Below are 21020 nucleotides of genomic sequence, written 5' to 3'. Positions count from 1 at the left end.
TTGGACACTTATAACTTGATTTTAACTGTCATGTGGCTGTTGTGTTTTACTATTTATTGTTATGTTTATTATTTAGTGTTGCGTTTGTTATGTTATAATTGCACTGCTCCTGAGAAACGCTGTCTCATTCTGCCCTGCAGAGCTGATGTACGGTTAGAATGACAATAAAGTTTTTTGAATCTTGAATCTTGAATCTTACCTGAATGAGGAAGTAGAAGGGTGGGTTAGTAAGTTTGCTGATGACACAAAAGTTGGGGGTGTTGTGGATAGCTGGAGGGTTGTCAGAGGTTACAGCGGGACATCGATAGGATGCATAAATAGGCTGAAAAGTGGCAGATGGACGTCAATCCAGTTCATTTTGGTAGGTCCAATTTGAAGATAGAATATAATATAATTGGTAAGGCTCTTGGCAGTGTGGAGGATCTGAGAGATCTTAGGGTCTGTGTCCATAGGAGACGCAAAGCTGCTGCGCAGGTTGACAGTGTTGTTAAGAAGGCGTATGGTCTGTTGGCATTCATCAACCGTGGGATTGAGTTCAAGAGCCATGAGATAATGTTACATTTAAATAAGACCTTGGTCAGACCCCACTTGGAGTACTGTGTTCAGTTCTGGTCACCTCACTACAGAAAGGATATGGATATTATAGAGAGAGTGCAGAGGAAATTTACAAGGATGTTGCCTGGATTGGGGAGCATGCCTTACGAGAATAGGTTGAGTGAACTTGGCCTTTTCTCCTTGGAATGATGGTGGATGAGAGGTGACCTGATAAAGGTGTATAAGATGATAAGGAGCATTGATCGTGTGGAGAGCCAGAGGCTTTTTCCCAGGGCTGAAATGGCTAACATGAGGGGGCATAGTTTTAAGGTGCTTGGAAACAGGTACCGAGGGGATGTCAGGGGTAAGTTTTTCACACAGAGAGTGATGGTACATGGAATGCATTGCCGGCGGCGGCGATGGAAGCAGATATGATAGGGTCTTTTAAGAACGTCTTAAACAGGTACATGGCATTTAGAAAAATAGAGGACTATGTGCTAGGGAAATTCTAGGCAGTCTCTAGAATAGTTTACGTGTTTGGCATAACATTGTGGGCCAAAGGGCCTGTAATATGCTGTAAATTTCTATGTTGTATGTAACCAACATTACAAAGATTTTCTGGTAACTCTCTGAACAGCCTTGTTCTTCAGTGCTTTCATATGCATGTGAAAAATGTAATGTAGTTTTTATCTTATCCTGTCAGTGCTGTGATTTTGATTTGGCTATTTCTTTGTACTTAATTGCAGCTGAAAACAAATCATACAGTCATTCCAAATGGTACCTGTAGAAATGCACTCCTCGCTGCTCATTAACGGCTCCTCCATGGTAAGAGTTAAGAACACCAAGTTTCTGGGAGTGCACACAACAGATGATCTCACCTGATCCCTGAACATCACCCTTTTAGTCAAGAAAGCATCGCAGCGTCTCTGTGAGGGAAGCTAGGCTGGCCTCCCCCCCCCCCCCACCATTTTAAACAATTTTTCCAGTAGCTCCATTGAGTGTCCTGTTCAGCTGCATCATTGTCTGGTATGGGAATTGCAAGGCATCCGATCAGAAGACCCTATTAAGGATTGCAAAAAACTGCTGAGAGGATTATCGGGGTCCCCCTTTCACCCATCCAAGATATTTTTCAGGAACGCTGCATGCACAGGCCCTTAGCATTGTTGAGGATCCCTCCCATTCATCCCACAGTCTCTTAGACCCCATACCATCTTGCAGGGCTTTTTCCCAGGGCTGAAATGGCTAACACGAGAGGGCACAATTTTAAGGTGTTTGAAGTAGGTACGGAGGAGATGCTAGGAGTAAGTTTTTTACGCAGACAGCGGTGAGTGCGTGGAATAGGCTACCGGCGATGGTGGTGGAGGCGGATGTGATAGGGTCCTTTAAGAGATTCCTGGATAGGTACATGTCAAAGTCTGTCCCGAGCCTTTATGGCCCATCAGGCCGGTGCTTATGCCGGTTTCTGTGGCGTGAAGCGACTGAGAGTACAAGACTTCCCCCCCCGGATAGCCCGCCAGTCTATTGCGAGATTAACCCCCAGCATTTGTCGGTACCCATTTTCAGCTGGGTGGGCTGGACCAGTGGGTGGTAAGTGCCTTGCTCAAAGACACAACACGCTGCTTTGGCCGAGACTTGAACCCACAACCTTCAGATCGTGAGCCCAACGCCCTAACCACTTGACTATGCGCCACATGGATAGGTATATGGAGCTTAGAAAAATAGAGGGCTATGGGTAACCGTTGGTAAATTCTAAAGTAAATACATGTTCGGCACAGCATTGTGGACTGAAGGGCCTGTATCGTGCTGTAGGTTTTCTATGTTGTCCTATGTTTCTAGGAGGTACTGTAACATTAGGACAAGGACTCTTAGACTGGGAAAAAGCTTTTTTCCCCAGGCTCTGAGGCCACTGACCTCTGCCGCCACCCATGCCTCATCACATACGAAGCTCCAGTAGCATTATTGTGTTTACTTTTTAATTTGCATGGTAAATGGACTTTGTTATTTATTAATTAATTTATTAAGTCATTTGTGTGTTGTGTGTGAGCTGCATGTACTGTGTTCTGCACCTTCGACTGGTGGATAGTTGTTTCGTTTGGCAGTATACATGTATATGGTTGAATGACAATAAATTGAACTTGAAGAATAATCTCTTGGGTATCTTGGGTACAGGTATATATGTGTGCATGTGTATATGAGTGTGTATGTGTGTTTATATGTGTATGTATATATTAAGTATTTGATATTTTGTGTTTCTGGGGCTTTTTATTGTAAAGTCAAATACATATTATGTAATTATCAGAATTGAAATTCACTTGCAATAAAGAAAACACCCCATGCAAGAGTGTAATGTTCATTAATACAAAACAGTGTGGGATTTTTTTAACCTTCAATATCTTTATAAAACTAAATGATATGAATTTTGTAAAAGTTCCATATCTGCTTACAAAAATATAATGTATAATATTTCAGTTCTACCTTCACACATGTTTTATTTGTTATTTTGCAGTCAGTAAAACGTTTAAAATGTTTTAAGAACTTTTTAGTCCTGATGAAGGGTCTTGGCCGGACACGTTGGCCATTTACTCTTTTCTATAGATGCTACTAGGCCTGCTGAATCCTCTAGCATTTGGTGTGTTTCTTAAGAAATTGTCCTTTTTACTCTGGAAAATATTTCAAAGTGATTACAATGGTAAGCCTACCTCATGACAATAGTGTTGCCAGAGGCCAGAGATTTCTTGAAGTGGAAATCTGACTGCAATTGATGTTGGAGGAAGTCCTCCATACCACAGAGATCACCAGCCTGTTATTGGTTGCTCTTCCTGGTCAAAAATGACTGGTGTTGCTTTGCTACTGTTGTCAGTTAATACTTAGAATCCAAAACGTGGAACTTCATGACAGGAACAGGATTCTGTCTCTTTCTCCAAGGTTCCCTTACCTTGCCATCGTTGCTTTTCTCACTCGAATATGCCATCATTCCTAAGCTGTGATCAGCTGGCCTTTAAACATCTCCCTCATGTCAGATATTGACTTGCCTGTTAATGTCTTCTGTAACTTGTTCCTATCTAAAACTCTTGTAACTTGCCCTCAACCCCAGTCTAGTACTTGCCTGTAAAGTGCAGACTTATCCTTATTCAAAACTCTCCTAAAGTTGTATTACCTTTAAAATCAGTAATGCTAGCCTTCTGGTGAGAATTAGCTTCTTAGAATTATGGTGGCATTTTAAAATGGAGGACACATCTAAAGTTCAAAGTTTAAATTTCAAAATAAATTTGTTATCAAACTATGTATATGTCACTGTAACCCTGAGATTCATTTTCTTCTGGGCATACTCAATAAATCTATTATAGAATCAATGAAAGACTGCGCCAACTGGGTGTTCAACCAGTGTGCAAAAGACAAACTATGTAAATACAAAAAGAAAGAAGAAACAAAAATAATAAATAAGCAATGTATCGAGAACATGAGATGAAGAGTTCTTGAAAGTGAGTCCATAGGTTGTGGGGAATATTTCAATGATGGGTGAGTGAAGTTATCCCATTTGGTTCAAGAGCCTGATGACTGAGGGTTAATAACTGTTCCTGAACTTGGTGGTGTGAGTCTTGAAGCTCTTGTACCACCTTTCTGATGGCAGCAGCAAGAGGAGAGCATGACCTGGATGGTGGGGGTCCATGATGATGAATGTTGCTTTCCTGTGACAACGCTCCATGTAGATGTGCTTGATGGGAAGGCTTTACCCATGATGGACTGGGCTATATACACTACTGTTTATAAGATTTTCCACTCAAGGGGATTGGTGTTTCCATACCAAGCTGTGATGCAGCCAGTCAATATACTCTCCACCACACATCTATAGAAGTTTGTCAAAGTTTTAAATGTCATGTGAATCTTCACAAACTCCTAAGGAAATAGAGGTGCTGTCAGGCTTTCTTCGTAATTGACAGGTCCTTTGAAATGATACACCAAGGAATTTACCTCCTTCCTTGACTGAATGTGAAATATGTTATGGCATTATTTCAATGTCAAACCAGTTCTTCATGTTTGCTAATGGACATAAATTTGGAAAACAATATCTGAAGCAGATTATTTAGTAACCTATTTCAATGTTTCTTGTAGTTCCATGTGCAAATATTAACTTCAATTCATTTTCAAATCTATTTGAGCATTCTGAAATCAAAGATGGTGTCTGTAATTCAGAACTAAATGGGAGGTCCTTGGGCAACATTTGCTATTTGTTTTATGAAAAAAGGAACTGGCCAATAAACCACCTTCAATAATGTTGTTGTTACCTCTATTCCTTTCAATATAACATTCAGTTCAAAGCCATAGTTAGCTTTAACTTAATTTAGCTTACCCTCAATTTTAAGTTTAGGGCAGATGCACTGTTGTTTTCCATATGTATTATGTATGTGAAAGTAACATCTCTATATCAAATAACTAATGTACTAGTTATTTTCTTGCTGTTTAATCTTACACCTATTATATCAAAATTACAAATCCACATGGGTTCTTTTGGCTGGCTGTGGGAATATTTTTAAATGTTGCTGCTAATATTGAAAGAAAAATCTTTCCAGATTCCACTTGGTTATGAACACCCAATTTGTGCACAGCAGTATGTATGAAAAGTGTTTGGGAGACTGGTGGGATGGATTTGCTGGCTGATGTGGGCTGTAGGCATCTTCTGTTGCTGCCAATAGTTTGCAGCTGTGTTTCTGACTGACAGACTGTCTGGGTTACCAACAGTTGACAGGAACTTAATCCTGGGAAGGACCTGTATGGAGTAGTTTGTGAACTGCTTGTCAGCATCATCATCATTATGTGCTCTGTCACATGATGTGAGCAGTCATGGTCTATGACCATGATTGTTCTGAGAAAATGTTTCTACAGAAGTGGTTTGCCATTGCCACCTTCTGGGCAGTGTCTTTATTTGACCTCTGCCATTATTAATACTCTACAGAGATTGTCTGCCTGGCGTCAGTGGTTGCATAGCCACAACTTCTGATATGCACCAGCTGCTCCTATGGCCATCCACCACCTGCCTCCATGGCTTCAAGTGACCCTGATCAGGGGGCTAAGCAGGTGCTGCACCTTGCCGAAGGGTGACCTGCAGGCTAGCAGAAGGAAGGAGCTGCTTACATCTCCTTTGGTAGAGATGTATATCCACCCTGCCATTTTAGCTAGTGGTTTAAGAAAAAATGTTGTCACCCCATCAATATACTCAAATGTGCTTGGAGGAGCCAATAAGTGAACAGTATATTGTCAATCTCGTCATGAAGTCTGTAACTATCAGTCTCTTAACAAGGGATTCTGTAGGGAAGAATGATCAAAATACGATTCTACTTATTTTATCCAACAAAAAAAGGAGATTAAAGAAAAAGGGAAACACAGGCCAGTTAATTGCTAGGGAAATCCATTATTAATGACGTGGTAATGGAGCACTTAAAAATCATAGAATGTTTAAATAAAGACATTATGACCTTCTGAAGGGGGAAGCATATACAATAATTTTAAGTGCACTTAAAGATTTTCAGTGCTTGTGCTGGTACTGTAATTTGATCTTATTTTGAAGGAAATGTTTTTGTTGGACAAGACGTATTATAAAAAAACTGATTTTGTAGCAGAATATCTTCTATTTTTCTTCATTTAAATTTATCACTAACACTCAAATTTCCTCCTTTATTGTAAGCTTGTTCAGTCACGAATTCATCTGTTTGTTTCAATCATTTCATGTAACAGTTCCACAGTAAATCAAATTGTTTGGGTGAGAATGTTTCTTAATTCTTTTTTGGATTTCTTAATGGCCTCCAGTAATGCATTTCCTTGCAACATTTTTTATCTCGATAGATATCAAAGCCTTCCATAATAATATCTGTCTTAATCTCTTCACAACAAAATAAAATTCATCCTTTTTTATGATGCATACCCTCGACTTTCCAGCATCATGCTTGTAAATCATCTCTTATACTGTCTCTTGTTCTTCTATCCATTGTAACATGCTAATCAGAGCCAAAGTTTGATAAAGATTTTGCATAACCTGATAGCGCTCCAATTCTATCCCTCCGGAAATGAACTCTGGTGCTTGGTTTGCTTCCCTTGTTCTTAAACCTGTGATACAACTTTAATAGTTATGTTGTTACAATAATTTCCTTTTGTTTGTACACAAAAGACTTGCATCTTCCCAGTAGTAAGCAACTTTCTGATTCTTTAATCAAAGATGTACTATCTTGCCCATGCCAGCAATGAACTTCTTCTCACAAACTAGAAAAGTCTGCAGATGCTGGAAATCAGAGCAACTTCTTCTGGCCATATTACAAGTTCTGCTGTGATTTGTGGCAGTCGTTCTTGGTGTTGCCTGTTTGCCTGCAAACCACTTCCTTCCGCTCCACTTCATGCTGTCTACTTTCTTACTTAATATTATTCACAAATTCTGCTAGACTTCAGCAAGCTAGAAAGGGAGAACCTATTTTTTCAAAGGCAGTTATGTATACTAGGTATTTCTGTACTGAATAAGTGCTCATAAGATTTATCTTCATTCCCTCTTCTTGAATTTAAACATATCCAATATTGAAAGAGAACATAATTTCCTACTATCAATGTCCACTTAGAGAATTAGTTATAGGATGAAAAATCGTTGTGTTAACAAATTTAATGAATGGGTTGGTACCAGGATTATTACTGGAGCCTCCAGTTCTTTAGATTTTTAAAAAATCTGTGAATAAATGAATGAATAAATTGCAAAATATCTATGTTTGACTGTACAAATTAACTTCCCACCTAGATTTTTGAGAAAAATGCAGAGATTGTTAAATATTTGGGTTGGATATCTACAGGGGAAGAAATAAAAATTATTGTGGTAACAAAGGAACTAATCCTTGAATCCTGAAGACTAGTTGCCTGCTTTGCTGGACTTCCACTGCAAATAATAATTAGTTAGTGTAATTTAAATTAACTATGGATAATTGATGTGATTTTCAATCTTGTTAAAGGTAATAAAGGTCACAGTTCTTTTGATTTTTTTCTTGTTAATATCAATTATTGTATTTTTGTTTTCATGGCCAAAGGTAGAATTTGACATTGAATACAGTTATGATTGTTTCAGAAGTTGGACGGTGATTATGTCATTTGCAGGGGTATTTCAGTGTGATATTTTTCATTCACTGCAAGTGAAGTCAAAAGGAACACAATTCGTTGTCTGCCACTATAATGGCTGCTGTTGGTTATTATGAACTAGAAATGCATAAATGATTATTCTTGGATTACAGATTATAGCTACAATTTTATTACGTAAAATTTATATTTCTGAATGCTTTGGGGATGATAACGTTGGAATAAAATATGTTACTGAACATGATGTAGTTAATTTGACTTAGTGTAACACAGCTCTGAAGCATGGATTTGTAACAGTTTTGTGAAATAGTTGCATTTTAATTATTACAATGCCTTTTAGATTCTTGCACACTTGTCTTTCAAGTAGATGACTTTTGTCAAATTTAGTGTTGGACATTTGAGAGTACCACTTGTTTTAGAGTGCAGTTAGACAATTTTTGCTGTCAAGATTTGTGTGATTTAAAAAAAAAGTATACACAGATGCTAGCTACTTTGTTTCATTAACCAATTGAAGAAAAACTGAACTAGCCTACTTAAAAATGCTTAAGTAGGAATTTAAAATGCTGCCATCTTTTCTTACTTTTTAAAACTTTAGTTGTACCAAGTATACTGTGAGACTAATTGAACATCCAAAGAAATGAAAACAAATTCAGTATTTTGACATTTACTTTTCAAAAGTAAATTAAAGATAAATTTCAATGTGCCTGTAAGTTGTGTCTTTAATGAATGCAGCCAAGTTCTATTTTAAAAGAACATTTTTTAATGCTGTTCATCTTGTTCTTAGGATGCCAAAAGTGCTTTACAACCAATTAAGTAATTTTTGAAATGTAATCAATGACACAGGAAGCATTGTAAGGTTTTACAAGTGACAGCAATTACAGGCATACATCTGAATATTTCCAGTGACATTAAAAATAAGTATTGGATCTGATATCTGGAAGTAGCACAACTGGTCTATTAGATACACTTGGGAACACAAGTTAAAAGGATTTCTGAAATGTTGTCAGATAAAACTTTGTACTTAAAATATCTGGAGTGAGACTTTGAATGCTGAATTTTAGAATTCACACCTTTGCTTCCTGCCTAATTGGGAGAAAAAGCAATAGTGCATGTTTGAAGTGGAGCAGGCACAGCAGAGAGAAACTCCTAAGGTTAGCATTTACTAACCAAAAGAGACTTTTTGGTCTGCCAGGAGCATTCAGCTTTGTGTAAGATACACCCTATCCTCGTTATATGCGAAGTTCCTCGAAGTTGACGCATAATGTGAAATCGCATAATGTGAATAATTATTTAAATGGAGAAAATAGGGATGCGTTCCAGAGGGCTTCCTAAATATGTTTTATCTGTAACTTCTTCACATTTTTATACCAATACGACACAAAAGCAGTACTACAAGACAACATTTGTATTATATTTAATCAATTTAAGGTAATATTCAATGTCATCAATTATAGAAAGTTAACACCTTCTGGTGTACAGTACTCATCAACAGTGGCAGGTGTGCTTGCTCTGGGAGATGAGTGGTTGTTGTGGTGTCGGGCAGCTTTACACGGATAAGATGGATGGTTGTAGTCGTCAGGATAATATCAAGCACAGCAAGAGGTGAAGGAAGACTAACAGAACTCTTGGAACTGCTGGCAGCAGAAGATTACAGCAATTTGCATAAAGTGGTGAGGGTTGTTTGCTTGGCAGCATTTTGTTTTTCGGCATAAATTTGCCTGTAGGGAAGAAGGGTTGACGGCAGGGATCGACTGAAATGCTGACACCGTTCTAAACTTGGGTCCATGTCCATCGCCATTTGTGCCAAGTGTTCCAACTTCCACCATTTCCTCACCGTTGGTAAACTCCCGGGATTTTCAAAATCGTCTGTTGCTTGCAACATCTGAGAGATAGTTCGCCGTAAAAAAAAAACATATGGCTTGAATGTGGATCACACCAGTCGAGTGGTTGAATCAACGATGTTGTGTTAGGCGGCAGGAAACGCACTGTTAAGTTAGGATGAATGCTGTCCAAATGTTTAAGATGGGCTGGCGCATTGTCAAGCAACAAAAGAACTTTAAAGGCAAGGTTCTGTTCCCAACAGTAGCGTCCCAGAGCTGTGTTACCTTCAGCTGATGCCGCACTGTTTATAATTTCCAACTTTTTTTTTCAAGTGTTAAAGCGGTTCTTTGCCGCTCGGCTGACGGCCCAAGACATGACATCGGACGTTTAGGAGGCATAATTAAATATTTCAAGCACAAAATCACTGCACCATAGGTAAAACCAACAAAAGTCTAAGATCGCGCATCCACACCTTGCCAAAACCAATGCGAGAGTGGCGGGAGAGAGATTGTGAGGCGCGCGTACCTGACTTGTATTGGTGGGAAAGCAGTGCTTCTCATCCCAACAGTGAGACTGTGAGGTGTGCGCACATGACTTGTATTGGTGGGAAAGCGGTGCTTCTCATCCCAACAGTGAGACTGTGAGGTGTGCTCACGTGACTTGTATTGGCGGGAAAGCGGTACTTCTTGTCCCTGTGAGGCACGCGCACCTGGCTTGTTTTGGCGGGAAAGCGGTGCTTCTCATCCCAACAGTGAGATTGTGAGGTGTGTGCACGTGACTTGTATTGGCGAGAAGGCAGTACTCCTCACACAACTGTGAATTTTGGACGCATATAGCGAGACATTGGTAGAAATAGGTTCCTCGCGTAACTGTGAATCCGCATAGTCTAAAGACGCATATAACGAGGATAGGGTGTAGTTTGTTATTTGCTGGATTAATCTTCTTGACAGTGAACACTAAGTGGAGCTTGAAACAGGCAATTAATTGGCAGTGCATCAAATGACCTTGTTGCATTTCCCAGGTTGTGCTACAGACTAAATATTGGGCAGTAAAGATAGAATGATTGTAGCAGATGCTATTGGTGTAGAATCCAAAAAATCCAGTGTTTAAAGCTGGAAGTCATTTCTGAGTCAGTACTGTGGCATAATGATTCAGGTTAACAATTTAAATATTGTCTGCTCTGTGTGTGCCAGAAACCAGTTGCTGACAACCAAATATAGAAATTTAATACATGCTTTACACATTTTCCTCTGTTTGCTTCACATTTGAATTAAAACAGTTAACTATTTTACCCAAAACACAAATTGTGTTGTTGCATTATACTTCATGAAGGAAGCTTGTATTTTTGTTGGGATATGGACCCTATTTCACACTTGCTGGCATCATCTTCAAGCTCTGTTTGGAGAGAGCTGCAAATGTGACAGAGGCCCTGGGGATTAACGTCTGCTGAAACAGATCTTGATCTCCATTGTGTGAAGGCAAGCATTTACAGACTGATTCTGCTGCAGATGTCAGTTCATCAGAAATCAATGAATCAGAAATCTCCGGCACAGGAAGTGGCCACTTGGCCTTTTGTGTCTATGGCAGACAAAAGGGATAAATTCCACCAATGAGACTAATCCATTTTGTAGCTCTGAGTCTATGTTCCCTTGTAGATTACATCACAATCTGCACTCATCTATGTACATTTAAGTGTAATGAAGATTTTGGTCTTTTAAGGCAGTGATTTCTAAATCAAAGCAAAAAGAATGCTGGAGGAACATAGCAGGTCATGCAGGATCTCTGGAGGGAAATGAACAGTCAGTGTTTCAGGACGAGACCCTTGATTAGGACTGGCTTAGCGTCTCTTTCCTTATAATTGAAATGTTCCCGTCCATGTATGATGATACCTGTTGTGCAAGGGGAGTTTTGGACAGGTTTTGCTTAAACTGAGACAATCTGCCTTAAAATACCAGCCAGCCTTATGGTTGAGGCAGTAATACTAGTTTTTTTTTAGGAAGCTTTTTAAAAGCCACATATATAATCGGCATACATTCTGGTCACTTTATTAGGTACAGGAGTGGAATCTGGTGTGGTCTTCTGCTGCTGCAGCCCATCTACCAGAATGTTCGACATGTCCATTCAGAGATGCTCCTCTGTACCCCACTTGAAAATCGTGGTTATTTCACCTTCCTATCAGCTTGAACCAGTCTGGCCATTCTTCTCTGACCTTTGTTATTAGCGAGACATTTTCACCCCCAGAACTGCCGCTCACTGGTTGCTTCTTGTTTCTCGCACCATTCTCTATGAACCCTAGAGACTGGTGTGTATGAAAAGTCCTGATCAGCAGTTTCTGTGATACTCAAACCACCTCGTCTGGCGCCAACAATCTTTACATGGTCAAAGTCACTTAATTCACTTTTCTTGCCTATTCTGATGTTTGGTTTGGACAAGTGAACCTTTTGATCATGCTGCAGGTTTTTATGCATCGAGTTGCTGTCACGTGATTGGCTGATTAGATATTGTATTAACGGACGTGTGTACCTAATAAAGTGGCCACTATGTTTAGAAGGTAATGTTGCATTGATTATTTATTTCAGATTTTTCATAATTATTCATATATATTATTCTATTATTCATATAGATAAAGTTATGAATTATTAAAAATTGCTGACAACATTCACGCAGTTTCCAGTGATTACAGTTTTTTGGCATCAGTATCCCTTACAAGAGTAATCTTGTTGTTGTTTGCCCCACTGAGTTTGAAGTTTGTGCCAGTTCCTAGCAGAGTAATCATGTTAGTCCCATTCTTCTGCCCTTAATCCATAGCCATTTCTTTTGAATATGGAATGAAAATAGAGAATAAAATATCATTAATCTTACTGATGATATCTTGAAACCCTTGTTAATAGCTTCAGTTACCATTATCCAATTTGAACCTTAAATTTGAGGAAGCATGGAGACTAATGTATAAAACTGCAACAGTAGAGCTGTGAGCTCTAGCTGGAGGTGATCCTGCAAGCCTGACCACACCTTATTTGGAAATATTATTTCAGAGGACCTAACGTTACCGAGGTTGTATTGCTGTATTTGAGTATCATTGCTTGTGGCTTCATGCAGTAGAGCTAAAAGGAACGAAACTAGCGACAGGAAGAGGGATTCAAAGACAGGTAAAATGGGCTTGAGATCCAAATTTGTACTTGTAGACAAAACTAGCTACTCTGTTCCAGTATTTGAATTCCAGAAGAAAATGTGCAATCAGAAGTTAAATATAAGGGCCTCGACCTGAAAGGTGACTCTCCCTTTCCACAGATGCTGCCTGACCTGATGAGTTCCTCCAGCATTTTTATTGCAGATTTTTTTTTCTGCTCTGTAAGTAAAATCCAAATATACACTAATTATTTTACCTTTGTTTCCTTTTAGGGAAAGCCAGTCGGTGATTGTGACTTTAATGTTCGATTGAGCTGTATTGAGAAGGAAATAATACAGCCACGACATGAGAAAATGAAGACTGGCCAGATTGACAAAACTAGGGAGCCATTTAGTGTCCGAAACAAGCCATTCTTTGACATCCATGCTGCGAGAAAGGTGAATAGTAAAACAAAGCATAATATCTGATGTTTTGGCAGTAATTAATAAAAGACCAGTGGTATGAGATAGTAAGCCTATCATTATCATAAAACAGTGTTGGAAGTGCTTGAACAAGCATTATTGATTTTGCACTATTTTACTTCAGGGTGTTTTTTATTGGTGGGGGGGTGGGTCTAACAATCAAGTTTTCGAGCTCCTGTTCAAGCTTTTCAATCACATGATCAGTTTCTTGCATCAGATAAATGTTTGATATCTGTGTCCTCCCTGTTTTCCTGAGGGGGGTGCAGTCTGGATGGTGGTTGTACCACTTCTTTACATTAAGTATTGATGGCATAGCATGTGAAACATTACCAATGTAAGTATTTTCACAAAGACTCGGGACTTTGAGCCTATTTTTTTTACTGTGCCTATGGACTGTTCTTCATCAAATTATGGTATTGCTTTGCACTGCTGTAACTATATATTATAATTATGTGGTTTTGTCAGTGTTAGTCTTTGGTCTTTCTTGTTTTCTGTGATATCACGCCGGAGAAACGTTGTATCATTTCTTAATGCATGTGTGCATTTCTAAATGACAATAAAAGAGGACTGAGTGTTCTCATAATCTAAAAAAATACTTGAAGATGACATCATGGTCAAGTTGCATTTGTTCTGTATGCAACTACATTGTGGTTGGACATGAATCAGAATCAGGTTTATTATCACCGGTACGTGAAGTGAAATTTGTTGACTTAACAGTAGCAGTTCGATGCAATCCATAATCTAGCAGAGAAAAAACTATAAAATGATAATAAATAAACAAGTAAATCAATTATAGTACAAGTATATTGAATAGATTTTTTAAAAATGTGCAAAAACAGAAATACTGTATATTTAAAAAAAAAGTGAGGTAGTGTCCAAAGATTCAATGTCCATTTAGGAATTGGATGGTAGATGGGAAGAAGCTGTTCATGAATCGCTGAGTGTGTGCCTTCAGGCTTCTGTATCTCCTACCTCAGCAGTCCCCAACCACTGGGCTGTGGACCGGTACCGGGCTGCAGAGCATGCACTACGGGGCCGCGAGGAAATGATATGATTTGGCGATATGAGTCAGCTGCACCTTTCCTCGTTCCCTGTCACGGGCGGCACCTTTCCTTGTCAGCTGCACCTTTCCTCATTCCCTGTCAATCCCACTGTTGAACTATTACGCGCGCGTCGCCCATGTCAGTGCAGGAAGGAGATCAACTCCTCGAGCTTGCAAATGACGGCGGGCTGAAAAGTCTGTTTGACATAACATCTCTGCCGGCATCCTGGATCAAAGTCAAGGCTCAATATCCTGAGATAGCCACGGAAGCACCGAAAACGTTGCTTCCATTTCCAACATATCTCTGCGATGAATGTAACAAAAACTAAATTGCGGATTAGACTGGACATAAGGATCCCCATTCGAGTATCACTGTCTCCCATCACCCCTCGTCTTGTTGCAGGAAAACAAGCCCAGGGCTCCCACTGATTCAGCAATATTGGTGTGTTGCAATGATTTTATATGTTCATACGGGGAAAATATGTGCTGTGTGTTTAATATCCAAACGTTACTTAGAATGTTATGATGCTATTGACTTATATAACCATATAACAATTACAGCACGGAAACAGGCCATCTCCGCCCTTCTAGTCCATGCCGAACGCTACTCTCACCTCGTCCCACTGACCTGCACTCAGCCCATAACCCTCCATTCCTTTCCTGTCCATATACCTATCCAATTTAACTTTAAATGATAATGTCGAACCTGCTTCTGCCACTTCTATTGGAAATTCATTCAACACTTACTTCAAGCTCCCCTGTCCTCCCCTGATAATTGACTTATCGCTCTATTCATGCGAGGAAAATATGCGCTGTATGTTTAATATTAAATTCGTTAGATAAACCCTTTTAGAAATGAAATTGAGTGCATTAGCCACTTATCACCGGTATTCTGCTTGTGATTAACACCCCCCCGACCAGAATCGCCAAAAACGATTTGTAGAAAAATAATCAGCACGTGCATGCATGCGTAAGTCAAAGTCACGCATGCGTAAGTCACACATGCGCACTGGTGCCCGCGCAAGGCTTCATGGTCATTGTAGTCTTTCTCTGGGTAATCACAACGTATTTGACTGCTAGCAACACACATAAAAGTTGCTGGTGAACGCAGCAGGCCAGGCAGCATCTCTAGGAAGAGGTGCAGTTGACGTTTCAGGCCGAGACCCTTCGTCAGGACTAACTGAAGGAAGAGTGAGTAAGGGATTTGAAAGTTGCAGGGGGAGAGGGAGATCCAAAATGATAGGAGAAGACAGGAGGGGGAGGGATGGAGCCAAGAGCTGGACAGGTGATAGGCAAAAGGGATACGAGAGGATCATGGGACAGGAGATCCGGGAGGAAAGACGGGGGGGGGGAACCCAGAGCATGGGCAAGGGGTATAGTCAGAGGGACAGAGGGAGAAAAAGGAGAGTGAGAGAAAGAATGTGTGTATAAAAATAAGTAACAGATGGGGTACGAGGGGGAGGTTAGTGGAAGTTAGAGAAGTCGATGTTCATGCCATCAGGTTGGAGGCTACCCAGACGGAATATAAGGTGTTGTTCCTCCAACCTGAGTGTGGCTTCATCTTTACAGTAGAGGAGGCCGTGGATAGACATGTCAGAATGGGAATGAGATGTGGAATTAAAATGTGTGGCCACTGGGAGATCCTGCTTTCTCTGGCGGACAGAGCGTAGGTGTTCAGCAAAGCGGTCTCCCAGTCTGCGTTGGGTCTCGCCAATATATAAAAGGCCACATCGGGAGCACCGGACGCGGTATATCACCCCAGCCGACTCACAGGCTACACATGCCCTCACACTTCCTCCCTTACCACCATTCAGGGCCCCAAACAGTCCTTCCAGGTGAGGCAACACTTCACCTGTGAGGATCTCCCAATGGCCACACATTTTAACTCCACATCCCATTCCCATTCTGACATGTCTATCCACGGCCTCCTCTACTGTAAAGATGAAGCCACACTCAGGTTGGTGGGACAACACCTTATATTCCGTCTGAGTAGCCTCCAACCTGATGGCATGAACATCGACTTCTCTAACTTCCGCTAATTCCCCTCCTCCCCTTGTACCCCATCTGTTACTTATTTTTATACACACATTCTTTCTCTCACTCTCCTTTTTCTCCCTCTTTCCCTCTGAATATACCCCTTGCCCATCCTCTGGGTTCCCCCCCCCCCTGTCTTTCTTCCCGGACCTCCTGTCCCATGATCCTCTCGTATCCCTTTTGCCTATCACCTATCCAGCTCTTGGCTCCATCCCTCCCCCTCCTGTCTTCTCCTATCATTTTGGATCTCCCCCTCCCCCTGCAACTTTCAAATCTTTTACTCACTCTTCCTTTAGTTAGTCCTGACGAAGAGTCTCGGCCTGAAACGTCGACTGCACCTCTTCCTAGAGATGCTGCCTGGCCTGCTGCGTTCACCAGCAACTTTTATGTGTGTTGCTTGAATTTCCAGCATCTGCAGAATTCCTGTTGTTTGCGTATTTGACTGCTACTCTTGTCCGTTGGCAACCATCCCCCCCACCGGTTGGCCGGTCCGCAAGAATATTGTCAATATGAAACCAGTCCGCAGTGCAAAAAAGGTTGGGGACCCCTGCTCTAGGTTACATCAATGATGGTGTTTTCAGAACATTGTGAAATGTATTCTTCGAAAAAACTAAATGATGGAGCCATTAATTTGGAAATGATCATGAGGTCAAAGTTAGTGGAGAAGGGATATCTCACAAAATTCGTAAGATCAAAATCAATTTTCAGAGAAATGGGAAGGAATGAGACAGATAAAAGTGAAAAAATTCTGGTAGAAATTTTAAATTTGGGCTTTGCTTAAATTTAAGGGAAGCATTATTGGGGAGGAGGACTTGGTTTGAATCAGAATATAGGCAGCGGAGTTCTGGGTGACTTCAAGTTTACAGACAGTGAAGTATAGGAGGTCAGCCTGAAGTACTTTTATATTATATCTACTGCTATATTATGCTGATGGTAGCATAGTAGCAAACTTCATATCAGGGATCTCATTTTAGTTGAGGGATAAATGGTATGATATTGGTTGAAGCCATTTTAATTGTTAGATTCACTTAGGTCAAAATGTGAAATACAATATTTCAGAGGAACAACGCCTTATATTCCGTCTGGGTAGCCTCCAACCTGATGGCATGAACATCGATTTCTTGAACTTCTGGTAATGGCTCCACTCCCCTCAGCCCTCTCCTTCACCAGTCCCCATCTCCTTTACCTTCATTTATCTTATCTCCTTGCCTGCCCATCACCTCCCCCTGATGTTCCTGCTCAATTTTCTTTCTTCCGTAGTCTTCTATCCCCACCGATCAGACTCCTCCTTCTTCAGCCCTGTATCTTTTTCACCAGCTTGCTTCCCAGCTATTTACTTCATCCTTCCCCTGCTGGTTTCACCTGTCACCTAGTGTTTCTCTCTCCCCTCCCACACCTTTTAAATCTACTCCTCATCTTCTTCCCCCTAGTTGCGCCGAACAACCTTGGCCTGAAATTTCGACTGTACTATTTTCCATAGATGCTGCCTGGCCTTCTGAGTTCCTTCAGCATTTTGTGTGTGTTGCTTGGATTTCCAGCATCTGTAGATTCTCTCTTGTTCAAGTAGTACAGTTCTTCTTTGCCATGGTATTGATAAGTCTGGAGGGGATCCTGAATCCACTAGCTTCATATAACCACTTGATGTAGATAGAGTAACACACGTGATGCCAAAGGAACTCAGCAGGTCGGGCAGCATCTCCAGAGGGAAATGGATAATCAATATTTCAGGTCAAGAATCTTCATGTGTTATAGATTGAGTTGTGGTAATGAATAAGCAGAGTTTAGAAGCAGATGAGAAGCAGAGTTTAATTAAACTTTATGCAGGATTGAGTGTAAAAGTGGTGAAGTTATTGAATCCATTGGAAATAACATCCGCCATCTGCTTGTTTTTTACAGTCTAGCACTCTAGGATTCGAACGCTCTGTAACCTTTATCCTTTGTGAACACCGGTTACAATGTTTCAGCAGCAGTAGCTGGGTTGCAATAGCCATTGAGTTAATTTTTGGCAATTATTGTAAACTATTGAAATTAAGATTTTCTTGCATTTTTCATCTCTGAGATACTTCAGTGCCAATATACAGTATGTAATAGAACATAGAAATTTATACCACATTACAGGCTCTTCAGCCCATAATGTTATGCCAACCATGTAACCTACTCTAGAGACTGCCTAGAATTTCCCTACCGCATAGCACTCTATGTTTCTAAGCTCCATGTACCTAAAAAGACCTTATTGTATCCATTTCCACTGCCACCATTCTCTGTGTGAAAAACTTAACCGTGACATCCCCTTGGTACCTATTTCCAAGCACCTGAGAACTGTTTCTAAGCCCCCTCGTATTAGCCATTTCAGCCCTGGGAAAAAACCTCTGATACACCTCTATCAGGCACCCTCTCATCCTCCATCACTCCAAGGAGAAAAAGCCAAGTATACTCAACCTATTTTCATAAGGTACACTCTCCAATCCAGGTAACATCCTTGTAAATCCCCTCTGTATTCTCTCTATAGTCTATATACTACTAAAACTCTCATGCTCTGTCTGTCTGTTTGTGACCTCCAATTAGTGCAAGCGGTGCATTACAGTGGCACTTTTTTCGGCTCAATCGAATTAAAATGCGCTAACTTACAGAATGCAGGCAAAGTTCAGGGTTATATATTCGTATAAAATTGCTCATTCGCAAAAATCATCAGGTTCCCTTTTAACCCGAGAGCCGATCCGCCATCATGGAAATCGGGACGCGACAGCCCGACGCATGCGCACGGCCAGCCTTAGCAGCGACACCGACCGGAGCAAAGGGCAGGGCAGCTCTATTTCAAGGGATCACACTCTGCAAATCACTATCAGCATGTGCAGGATTGGGACAGTTCAAACTGCCACCCATCAATAAGAGATAATTAGATCTTATTGTAAAGACGTACTTCGAGACACCCATAAAACCCTTTGCTGCAGTCAAAGGACAGCGGTGACTATATCACGTCCATTAAGGAGAGCGCCAACCACATCATCAAAAATAATCAGCATCCTTTGGTGTTAGTGCTTCGTATCTTCTATCCAGCATTAGGGTAAAAAAAATATTGGTCAACCTAATTAGGCCGCGTGGAAAGGAAAGGGAGACAATATGGTCAAGAGATGACGCCAAACATCTTCGGGAAGCGGCAAGGAGAGGGAGAGAATAAGAATCGGATGAGGCCAGGGCCACACGACTCAAGGATCAAAGAGTCAGGACAAAAAAAAAGATGAGAGAAGAAGAGACAGGAGGGGAGGCATGCACGTCTTCAGGATCAGAGACAAAGAACAAACAGCAGATGAGATGAAGAGACGGGGGATGAAAGGACTGCAGGTCTCCAGAATGACCACGAGAGGCACGAGGGTGGCAGATAAACCAGAAACGATGCCATCAAAAGTGTCCTTAGTTAAATGAGGAGGAGCTATATTTGCTTTGTTACGCGTCGTTCTTCTTTAATAAACTGAGGTTTTCTACTTCAGTTTCCAAAGCAAAGCGATACCAATAGCATTCAGGAAAATTTAATGTTCATTCTGATCACATCAGACTGCACTACCCTTCTCTCAAAGGGTGCCCCAATGGGTCACCCCGTTGTCTAGTATCCACTATAGTTTGCAAAAGAATTCATAATGGATTCTGCATCACATTTCCATATTTGTAGGTCATTAAAGATGTACGTGAAGATGTTTGTGTGATTGAGCTTTGATTAACTGTGAGAAATGTCAAGTAGTTGAAAAGAAATATAGTGAAAGTGTATAAAAGAGTCTACTTTGATAAATCTTCCAGATGCATACATTGAATTATACATATGTAAGCAGATCATGTTTATTTGTGCTTCCACTATAGCAGTGATTTGCAATAATTTTAAGTTATTTTATTAGCAGTATCTTTTATAATTGAAGCATCAGCTTACAACAGAAAGAAAGTAAATTTTGTGATGATGTTAATATTAGCTCAAGCATGTGTCCATTTGATACAGCTTATGTCTGTGACAAAAAGAAAAACCTAGAGTATCAACTTGTCTATAAGTAATGTAATATTTAATTCCAATATCAAGGTTAAATTTGGAGGTTTTGGGAGGAAAGTAGGTGTACAAATATGTTAACTTAATTCCTGTGAAAACACTTTTACCAAATGCTATAGCTTATAATTTATAAACTAACAATCAATACAAGTTATTTTTGATTGCAGCATAAATTTAAAAATATATACAAAATCATACTTGGCTATTTTAACACTGTAAATAACAATCAAATTTAGATTCCAAATCAGAAATATTTTAATGTGCTAAAGACTATTCCATACAATTTATAACGTGTTGAAATTATTTAATAATCTTTATCAATAGACTACCCAAATAACTCAGTCATAATACACCCTGTAGGATGTTTGCTTAGGAAGCTTCCAAGAATTTGAAAGACAGTACAATTTGAAATGCATTCCGTTTCAATGGAGGAAGTCAGGCAAAGTTGGCCTAGCTATTTTCCTGTGGAAAAGTTTGTTACCTAAAAATATTGAATTGTTGCTCTCATTCTGTTTCACTGGGACTAAAAGCCACCTTGATTTTTTTCTCTCTCCTTTCTATTACTTTATTTGTTGATGTGCTTTATTTGCCATTGTGCTCCATTTGCTTTCGGGAAATTTCTACAAATGTTTCTCTCTTCCACCATATGGATAAATAACACCTTTAAAAATATACATCCCTGACTCACCCAGTTCAATCTCTACAAATAACTTGTGAAAAGTATCCATACATTTAACTGAATGGTAATTTCATTCTGTGTCTGCCAGTTGGTAGAGCTCTTGCCTCTGACTTGGGAAGCTGTCGGTCTAAATCCCACTTGAACCTATTAATTGAGTTAATAATGCAGATACAATATTGCCAGGT

General features: G+C 40.1%; 1 protein-coding gene across 1 annotated transcript in view; it reads left to right on the top strand.

The window, feature by feature from the left end:
- The window catches only part of rngtt (RNA guanylyltransferase and 5'-phosphatase), a 384105-nt gene that overhangs the window by 167545 nt on the left and 195540 nt on the right, over window positions 1–21020 (top strand). Inside the window, exon 11 of the mRNA XM_063040367.1 lies at window positions 12862–13026. Coding sequence (XP_062896437.1) covers window positions 12862–13026 — 165 coding nt within the window. The remainder of the gene's footprint in view (window positions 1–12861; window positions 13027–21020) is intronic.

The sequence above is a fragment of the Mobula hypostoma genome, chromosome 2 (assembly GCF_963921235.1).
Source record: "Mobula hypostoma chromosome 2, sMobHyp1.1, whole genome shotgun sequence".
Classification (NCBI taxonomy): domain Eukaryota; kingdom Metazoa; phylum Chordata; class Chondrichthyes; order Myliobatiformes; family Myliobatidae; genus Mobula; species Mobula hypostoma.
This window is presented reverse-complemented; position numbering and strand designations above follow the sequence as displayed.